This window comes from Eucyclogobius newberryi, unplaced genomic scaffold (genome assembly GCF_026437365.1).
Source record: "Eucyclogobius newberryi isolate DKJ021-1_F unplaced genomic scaffold, fEucNew1.0.hap1 SCAF_22, whole genome shotgun sequence".
Classification (NCBI taxonomy): domain Eukaryota; kingdom Metazoa; phylum Chordata; class Actinopteri; order Gobiiformes; family Gobiidae; genus Eucyclogobius; species Eucyclogobius newberryi.
Window position 1 is genome coordinate 28,632,190 of NW_027315857.1, and position 11,162 is coordinate 28,643,351.

The 11,162-nt window shown below is 48.2% G+C and overlaps 1 protein-coding gene across 1 annotated transcript in view; it reads left to right on the forward strand.

The window, feature by feature from the left end:
* Nucleotides 1–8,647, forward strand: part of LOC140371354 (retinal guanylyl cyclase 1-like) — a 40,284-nt gene extending 31,637 nt beyond the window's left edge. The window contains exons 17-23 of the mRNA XM_072458459.1: nucleotides 4,770–4,893; nucleotides 4,986–5,054; nucleotides 6,063–6,237; nucleotides 6,970–7,068; nucleotides 8,104–8,189; nucleotides 8,314–8,399; nucleotides 8,466–8,647. Of these exons, the coding sequence (XP_072314560.1) occupies nucleotides 4,770–4,893; nucleotides 4,986–5,054; nucleotides 6,063–6,237; nucleotides 6,970–7,068; nucleotides 8,104–8,189; nucleotides 8,314–8,399; nucleotides 8,466–8,553 (727 nt within the window). The 3' untranslated portion in view covers nucleotides 8,554–8,647. The remainder of the gene's footprint in view (nucleotides 1–4,769; nucleotides 4,894–4,985; nucleotides 5,055–6,062; nucleotides 6,238–6,969; nucleotides 7,069–8,103; nucleotides 8,190–8,313; nucleotides 8,400–8,465) is intronic.
* The last annotated feature ends 2,515 nt before the right edge of the window (nucleotides 8,648–11,162 follow it).

Genomic DNA, 11,162 nt, shown 5'->3' on the forward strand with positions numbered 1-11,162 from the left:
CAACACACACAACACACAGGCACACACGACAAACAGGCACACACACGACACACACACAACACACGGGCACACACACGACACACACGACACATGGGCACACATGACACACATGACACACACGATACACACGACACACACGACACACGGGCACACACACGATACACACGACACACACGACACACGGGCACACACATGACACACACGACACACTCGATAAACACGACACACACAACACACATGCAAACACACGACACACACAACACACGGTTACACACATAATACACACGACACACACAACACACACACAAAACACGGGCACACACATGACACACACGACACACAGGCAAACAAACGACACACACGACACACGGGCACACACATGACACACACGACACATACACAAAACACGGGCACACACATGACACTCAGGAAACACAGGACACACAGGCACACACACAACACACAGGCACAAACGACAAACACAACACACAGGCACACACGACACACAAAGCACACAGGCACACACAACACACACAACACACAGGCACACACGACACACACAACACACAGGCACACACGACACACACAACACACACGAGGCACACACGACAAACAGGCACACACACGACACACACACAACACACGGGCACACAAATGACACACACGACACACAGGCAAACACACGACACACACACAACACACAACACATGGGCACACACATGACATACCCGACACACAGAAACACACGACACACAGGCACACACGACACACAGGCACAGACGACACAGGCACACACGACACAGGCACACACGACACACAGGCACACACAACACACAGGCACACACAACACAGGCACACACAACACACAGGCACACACAACACACAGGCACACACAACACACAGGCACACACGACACACAGGCACACACGACACACAGGCACACACGACACACAGGCACACACGACACAGGCACACACGACACACAAGCACACACGACACACAGGCACACACGACACACACAACACTGGCACACACGACACAGTCACACACGACACACAGGCACACACGACACAGAGGCACACACGACACACAAGCACACACGACACACAGGCACACACGACACAGTCACACACGACACACACGACACGCACGACACACACGACACACACGACACACAGGCACACACGAGACAGGCACACACGACACACACGACACAGGCACACACGACACACATGACACGCACGACACACACGACACACGACACACACGACACACACGACACGCACGACACACACGACACACACGACACACAGGCACACACGACACAGGCACACACGACACACACAACACAGGCACACACGACACAGGCACACACGACACACACGACACACACGACACAGGCACACACGACACACACGACACGCACGACACACGACACAGGCACACACGACACACACGACACACACGACACAGGCACACACGACACACACAACACAGGCACACACGACACAGGCACACACGACACACACGACACACACGACACACAGGCACACACGACACACAGGCACACATGACACACAGACACACACGACACACAGGCACACACGACACACAGGCACACACGACACAGGCACACACGACACACAAGCACACACGACACACAGGCACACACGACACACACGACACAGTCACACACGACACACAGGCACACACGACACACAGGCACACACGACACAGAGGCACACACGACACACAAGCACACACGACACACAGGCACACACGACACAGTCACACACGACACACACGACACGCACGACACACACGACACACACGACACACAGGCACACACGAGACAGGCACACACGACACACACGACACAGGCACACACGACACACAAGCACACACGACACACAGGCACACACGACACAGTCACACACGACACACACGACACGCACGACACACACGACACACACGACACACAGGCACACACGACACAGGCACACACGACACACACAACACAGGCACACACGACACAGGCACACACGACACACACACGACACAGGCACACACGACACACACGACACGCACGACACACGACACAGGCACACACGACACACAGGCACACATGACACACAGGCACACACGACACACAGGCACACATGACACACAGACACACACGACACACAGGCACACACGACACACAGGCACACACGACACACAGGCACACACGACACACAGGCACACACGACACACAGGCACACACGACACACAGGCACACACGACACACAGGCACACACGACACACAGGCACACACGACACACACAACACTGGCACACACGACACAGTCACACACGACACACAGGCACACACGACACAGAGGCACACACGACACACAGGCACACACGACACAGAGGCACACACGACACACAAGCACACACGACACACAGGCACACACGACACACAGGCACACACGACACAGTCACACACGACACACACGAGACAGGCACACACGACACACACGACACAGGCACACACGACACACACGACACACACGACACACACGACACGCACGACACACAGGCACACACGACACAGGCACACACGACACACACAACACAGGCACACACGACACAGGCACACACGACACACGACACACACGACACAGGCACACACGACACACACGACACGCACGACACACAGGCACACACGACACACACGACACAGGCACACACGACACACACGACACAGGCACACACGACACACAGGACACAGGCACACACGACACACAGGCACACATGACACACAGGCACACACGACACACAGGCACACATGACACACAGACACACACGACACACAGGCACACACGACACACAGGCACACACGACACACAGGCACACACGACACACAGGCACACACAACACACAGGCACACACGACACACAAGCACACACGACACACAGTCACACACGACACAGGCACACACGACACACACAACACAGGCACACACAACACAGAGGCACACACGACACAGTCACACACGACACACGACACACGACACACATGACACAGGCACACACGACACACGACACAGGCACACACGACACGACACACAGGCACACACGACACAGGCACACACGACACGACACACAGGCACACACGACACACAGGCACACACGACACAGGCACACACGACACACACAACACACGCACACACGACACACAGGCACACACGACACATTCACACACGACACACACGACACAGGCACACACGACACACACGACATGCACGACACACGACACACGACACAGGCACACACGACACACACGACACACACGACACACAGGCACACACGACACAGGCACACACGACACAGGCACACACGACACACACGACACACACGACATGCACGACACACACGACACACAGGCACACACGACACAGGCACACACGACACACACAACACAGGCACACACGACACACACGACACGCACGACACACACGACACACAGGCACACACGACACAGGCACACACGACACAGGCACACACGACACACACAACACGCACGACACACGACACACACGACACACGACACCATCACACACGACACACACGACACAGGCACACACGACACACACGACACGCACGACACAACACACACGACACAGGCACACACTCGGACTCTATGTGGTCCTCAGCCATCGCGTCAGGTTTAAACACGAGTCTAAAGTGTAATTAAAGGGATAAAGACATTCAACAGTCAAGCTAATGGAGTTTAGCCTTCAAGCATGTCGTTTACTGCAGAAACAATTTAAATTGAAATACTAGTTTACTTGAATATGAATTGTGTGGTTTAAGAAAGTGTATCTTATCTGCACCCGTAGTTACCCCGGTTACGCCAAGGACCTGCATCCACGCCCTGTTTTTGAAGCCCTACACTTGTTAAATCCTGTCCAATAAATACATGTGATGTCCTCGAACTTGCTCCGTGGTCCTTGTGTTTGGGGTCCTTGTGTTTGGGGTCCTTGGGTTTTGGGTCCTTGTGTTTGGGGTCCTTGGGTTTTGGGTCCTTGTGTTTGGGGTCCTTGTGTTTGGGGTCCTTGTGTTTGCGGTCCTTGTGTTTGGGGTCCTTGTGTTTGGGGTCCTTGGGTTTGGGGTCCTTGTGTTTGGGGTCCTTGTGTTTGCGGTCCTTAGGTTTGGGGTCCTTGTGTTTGGGGTCCTTGTGTTTGGGGTCCTTGTGTTTTGGGGTCCTTGGGTTTGGGGTCCTTGGGTTTGGGGTCCTTGTGTTTGCGGTCCTTGGGTTTGGGGTCCTTGTGTTTGGGGTCCTTGGGTTTGGGGTCCTTGGGTTTGGGGTCCTTGTGTTTGGGGTCCTTGGGTTTGGGGTCCTTGTGTTTTGGGGTCCTTGTGTTTGCGGTCCTTGGGTTTGGGGTCCTTGGATTTGGGGTCCTTGTGTTTGGGGTCCTTGGGTTTGGGGTCCTTGTGTTTTGCGGTCCTTGGGTTTGGGGTCCTTGTGTTTGGGGTCCTTGTGTTTGGGGTCCTTGGGTTTGGGGTCCTTGTGTTTGGGGTCCTTGTGTTTGCGGTCCTTAGGTTTGGGGTCCTTGTGTTTTGGGGTCCTTGTGTTTTGGGGTCCTTGGGTTTGGGGTCCTTGTGTTTGGGGTCCTTGGGTTTGGGGTCCTTGTGTTTGGGGTCCTTGGGTTTGGGGTCCTTGTGTTTTGGGGTCCTTGTGTTTGGGGTCTTTGGGTTTGGCTTCAGGAGATCTCTGTTTGTGCAGGTCTGTGGCGCAGTCGCTGAAGAAGGGGAAAGCGGTGCGGCCAGAGCATTATGCAGACTCTACTTTGTATTTCAGTGACATCGTGGGCTTCACCACCATCTCGGCTCTCAGTGAGCCCATCGAGGTGAAAGAGTACCTCATTAAACCCGATTGGACCCTGATTCTTCCCCTGAGACTTACAATAAGCTCTTGCTTACGTCTTGTTCTGTGTTGCAGGTTGTGGATTTGCTAAACGACCTCTACACCCTGTTTGACGCCATCATCGCTTCACACGATGTTTATAAAGTATAAACCCTGGTCCATTTGAGCCACTTTTTTTCAAATTCTTATTTTTCTAAATTTTAAAATGTAAACAAACAAACAAATAAACACAAAACACGACACAGCGAGAAGGAACAAAGGGAACAGGGAAAAATAATAGCCATCGAGCCAAACCTTATTAGGGTTAGAGTTAGTTGAGGGTCTAACCCTAACTCTTATTAGGGTTAGGGTTAGGGTCTAACCCTAACTCTTATTAGGGTTAGGGTTAGGGTCTAACCCTAACTCTTATTAGTGCAGTTATATCATTTTGATATTAAACCCCTCGAAAGGCCTGATTTATATGCCTGCCATATTTCTGTCAGAAGATTACAGTAGAAGTGCTTTGTTTAATTGCATGCTTATAATAACTCCTTATTTCTACACATCTATAAAAGTCCTGTTTTCCAAGTCAATTCAATTGATTTTTGTAACGCCCAAAATCACAACAGCGGTTGTCTCGCAGGGTGAAAATGTTTCAGTACTGACACAAGTGTCAACAACAGATTCCATTTTAGGGTTGACCCTAACCCTTGACCCTAACCCTAGGAGCTCGTCACAGATGTGGGACAATCCAACAGGAAACAAGAATAAGAAACATCAGTGACATCAGGGACCATAACTAGAAAACCACAAATGGTGCCAGGGGTATTTTTACAGCACCGAACCAGGACAATCCAGATATTCAGGGAGAAAAAGCAGACGGCAAGAGGAGCCGGACAAGCTTTTCCCTCTTCTACAGAGGTCAGGGTCAACTTAACCTCTGTAAGTGGATGTTCCCATAGCTGTCGAGTTTAAAAACGCACTTGCAAGCCAAGAGAGACATCGTCTAGATAAACTACTTAATAGTACTTCAAAGTCTGATAATACAAGCGACATTTAGAAACTACATTTAGAAGTAAATAAGATTTTCGTAAGACATAGAGAGTTTTGGAGTGTCCAAAAGGCACTGTATAAATGAAATGTGTTACTAATTGCCTGATACTTGTTCCTCAGGTGGAGACGATTGGAGATGCGTACATGTGCGCGAGCGGCGTTCCAAACAGAAACGGCACTCGTCATGCAGCCGAGGTGGCCAATATGTCTCTGGATATTCTCCACGTCATCGGAGCTTTTCGAATCAAACACATGCCTGAAATCAAAGTGAAGATCCGCATCGGCCTGCACTCAGGTCTGACCTCTCAGTGACCTCTCCGAGATCTCTCAGTGATCTCTCAGTGACCTCTCAGTGATCGCTCAGTGACCTTTCAGTAACCTCTCAGTGACCTCTCAGTGACCTCTCAGTAACCTCTCAGTGACCTCTCAGTGACCTGTCAATGACCTCTCAGTGACCTGTCAATGACCTCTCAGTGATCTCTCAGTGACCTCTTAGTGACCTCTCAGTGACCTCTCAGTAACCTCTCAGTGACCTCTCAGTGACCTCTCATTGACCTCTCAGTGATCTCTCAGTGACCTCTCAGTAACCTCTCAGTAACCTCTCAGTGATCTCTCAGTGACCTCTCATTGACCTCTCAATGACCTCTTAGTGACCTCTCATTGACCTCTCAGTGATCTCTCAGTGACCTCTCATTGACCTCTCAGTGATCTCTCAGTGACCTCTCAGTGACCTCTCAGTGATCTCTCAGTGACCTCTCAATGACCTCTGTGGGAGGTCGAGGGTCTTGTATATTTAGAATCTCACACACCAACAGATGTGGCACATTTTTTTCTCTCATTTGGGTTCACATGGCGCATTCATAAATATATATATATATATAAATATAAGTATTTCTACTTGTTTTTCCTCACATTGTGTCACCAAACTATAGGACCTGTGTTTTAGACTTAGAATCGCTGACATAGTGTTCTCCATGTGTTACCAACATGTCATATTACTTCAATGTGAAGTGTTTCGTGTGTTTAGGGCCTGTGGTGGCTGGTGTGGTGGGTCTGACCATGCCTCGCTACTGTCTGTTTGGAGACACAGTGACCACAGCATCACTCATGGAAGCGTCTGGTCTGCGTGAGTATCAACTTATTTAAACCTCAAACTAAACCTCAAACCTCACCAATACCACAAGTGCCACATTTAAACCACGTCTAAAGCAGAACTTAAACAGGAGTATTTGAGGTCCACATTTAAACCACGTCCAACCCTAGTGTGTGTGTGTGTTTTGAAGTGTTTGTTTCTGATCCTTGTGTGTGTGTGTGTGTGTGTGTGTGTGTGTGTGTGTGTGTGTGTGTTTTAAACAACAACAGAACAATTAACATAGCAATACAGTTGCAAAAACTAAAACACACAAAATGACAACAACAAAAAACAAACACAATAAATTAAAAAACAAACAAACAAATTAAGTAACATTGATACATAAAAATAAAAATAAAATAAACCAAAAACAACACCAGTATTTTAATGCGTTTTAGTAGGCCATATATTTCTTTTCTTCTATTTCTTTTTATTTGATTTATTCATGACACCATGTATTATTATATATTATTATTATTATTATTCATTTATTTTCTAAATCAATTATTTAGAAAGTATATATATATATTTATATATTTTATATACAATGTCATCCATTTTTTAGACATATATTTTTAATCATATTTTGTCCATCACAATTGTTTTTATTTTATTTTGATTTTTAATTCAGTTTATGGCCATAATTATTTATAATAGTGTATTTATGTATTGCTACCCTTTATTTCATAGCTAATGCATGGGTTAGAGTTAGTGTTGTGTGTCTGTTTTAACGTATTGTTTTAAAACAAAGTTAAAGTGTGTGTTTCTGATCCCGATGTGTGTGTTTCTGATCCTGATGTGTGTGTTTCTGATCCCGATGTGTGTGTTTCTGATCCTGATGTGTGTGTGTGTGTGTTTTGAAGTGTGTGTTTCTGATCCTGGTGTTTGTGTGTTTTCAAGCGTGTGTGTGTATGTGTGTGTGTGTTTTAACGTGTGTGTTTCTGATCCCGATGTGTGTGTTTCTGATCCTGATGTGTGTGTGTGTGTGTTTTAACGTGTGTGTTTCTGACCCTGGTGTGTGTTTTGCAGCGTACAGGATCCACCTGAGTCTGAACACGGTCAAAATCCTCACGAGCCTCAAACTTGGATATCACTTTGACACAAGGAAAACCACAGTAAGAACTTCAGAGCGACAACGACCAAAGATTCTTTTGTAAAACACACTTTCTTTTGTAAAAGACACTTTCTTTTGTAAAACACACTTTCTTGTGTAAAACACACTTTCTTTTGCGCCTCCAGGTCAAAGGGGAAGAGGACACATACTGGCTGATTGGTCGTGATGGATTCAACAAACCATTGCCTGTTCCTCCAGACCTGCTCGGAGGGTAACCTACAGTATTATTATTGTGTACATATATTGTGAACGCACTCTAAATGTCTTTGTTCTTCAGGGCCAGTAACCACGGCATCTCTCTGGACGAAATCCCCAAAGAGCGTCGCCAGCGTTTTCTCGACCGCCAAAAGAGACAGAAGAAATGAAACCAGACACAGCGCCACCTACAGCCTGACACTGGCCCACAGCAGCAGCACAGCGCCACCTACAGCCTGACACTGGACCACAGCGCCACCTACAGCCTGACACTGGCCCACAGCATCAGCACAGCGCCACCTACAGCCTGACACCGGACCACAGCATCAGCACAGCACCACCTACAGCCTGACACTGGACCACAGCATCAGCACAGCGCCACCTACAGCCTGACACCGGACCACAGCATCAGCACAGCGCCACCTACAGCCTGACACCGGACCACAGCGCCACCTACAGCCTGACACCGGACCACAGCGTCACCTACAGCCTGACACCGGACCACAGCGCCACCTACAGCCTGACACCGGACCACAGCGCCACCTACAGCCTGACACCGGACCACAGCGCCACCTACAGCTTGACACCGGACCACAGCGCCACCTACAGCCTGACACCGGACCACAGCGCCACCTACAGCCTGACCCTGGACCACAGCAGCAGCAGACATGGTCTGATACAGTGCCACCTAGTGTCCTAAAGCAGTTGTTAGTAGCTGGCCCTGACCGCTGTGCCTCAGACTCAGCTCTCAGTCATTTAGCATTTTTTTTTTACAGATTTTAAAGGATTGTACAGTTTTTTTCATGCAAATAGAGATGTTTGAAATGTTAAAGCAATGCTGTATTCCAGTTTAGTTTATTCAATATTATACTAATTAATGTGAATAATAATTTACAAGGTGAAAAATGTAAAATATAGTGAGTAAAATATGTGTATAACATGATTTTGCTCTGAAACTGTTGAGATAAAGTTAAAGATTTCACCTCAGCAAGACATAAACACTTTGTGATGATATCATTATGGAGGAAAGTGCTTCATTAGGACAATGCTTGACATTCTAATGTAAAACAGTCAAAATTTTAAAAGGAAAATACAATAATATTTAGGATTTGAAGAGTGGACATAATTGTTCCCATTTTGGATATTCTATGTATATAAATACAAATAAATAATTTGAATAACCCTAAATTACTGACCCAATAATTTAATGGACACATTATAGTAATGTATTATATTTTGCATTCTATGTATTAATTGACTCCATAATCACCAGTGTTGTTAGAAGGAGGGATATTCTGCAAAATCAACATAGTTTTCCTAAATTCAGTGTAATATCTCAAACTCATAGCCTGAATGTTTGATCTTTGTGAAAGTTGCATTACTTGTTGAATTAAAAATCGTCTTCAAAAGTGCTGTCTGGAGTTCCAGCAGGTTTAGGGTTTATTTCCATGACCTCCACATTCTTTCAATGCAAATGTGTAGTTGATGGAGCATCACTGGCTCACGCACTTCATTTGAGAACTTTCTCATTCGTTCCAGTAACAATTGGTAAGAAAAGTGAGAAATTGAGTGTTTCCATTATTTTGAATCAATTGGAAAAGGGTTAGAGTTAAAGGTGCTGTGGGTGCTGAGATCCTGATTGCCAATGGTGTTACTCGTGCAATTGTAGATGAGCAATAACCCCACGTACTCCGATGTAAAAGTCGTTCTGAGCATTTATTCCACAGGTTGAACAAAAATTACAGGAGAAATCCAAAGCTGGCTATTCTCAAAAACAAAACGCTACGTTAAGAAAACCATATGGCTCCTCCGTCTCTGTGTCCTTGGTTTGCGTGTGTACCTGGCCACGCCCCCTGAGCGCTGTCCCTCTTAAAGCGACGGGAACCCAACCGCACCAGGGCAGGCAAATTACCACTAATAAAGTTACAAATATAACAAATGTAATCGAATAATCCAAACAAACAAAAATATTCATTAGTAAAACATAAATTTACACATCTATAACGAAATATCAAGTTTTCCAAATTAACATAAATATATAACTAAACTTGGCTCCCACAGGTGCCATAACATGCTTTTTTTCACGTTTCCTAGTCTATCCTAAGTGTATAATTGATAATAATAAGGGTTGTGCAACACCCATAACATAACAGTTAAGAAATATAACCCAGACCTTGGACCCTTCACCAACCCGGAAATGCAAACGGCTTGGTTTGATATTCGCCCCCACCCTTGTGAAGAGCCATCTGGCTCCCCCGCCCAACCCGTGACGTAGTCTCAGAGAGAGCGTGTGTGCCCCGCCCAACCCGTGACGTAGTCTCAGAGAGCGTGTGTGCCCCGCCCACCCGTGACGTAGTCTCAGAGCGCGTGTGTGCCCCGCCCACCCGTGACGTAGTCTCAGAGCGCGTGTGTGCCCCGCCCACCCGTGACGTAGTCTCAGAGCGCGTGTGTGCCCCGCCCACCCGTGACGTAGTCTCAGAGCGCGTGTGTGCCCCGCCCACCCGTGACGTAGTCTCAGAGCGCGTGTGTGCCCCGCCCACCCGTGACGTAGTCTCAGAGCGCGTGTGTGCCCCGCCCACCCGTGACGTAGTCTCAGAGAGAGTGTGTGTGCCCCACCCAACCCGTGACGTAGTCTCAGAGCGCGTGTGTGCCCCGCCCACCCGTGACGTAGTCTCAGAGAGCGTGTGTGCCCCGCCCAACCCGTGACGTAGTCTCAGAGAGCGTGTGTGCCCCGCCCACCGTGACCTAGTCTCAGAGAGCGTGTGTGCCCCGCCCACCC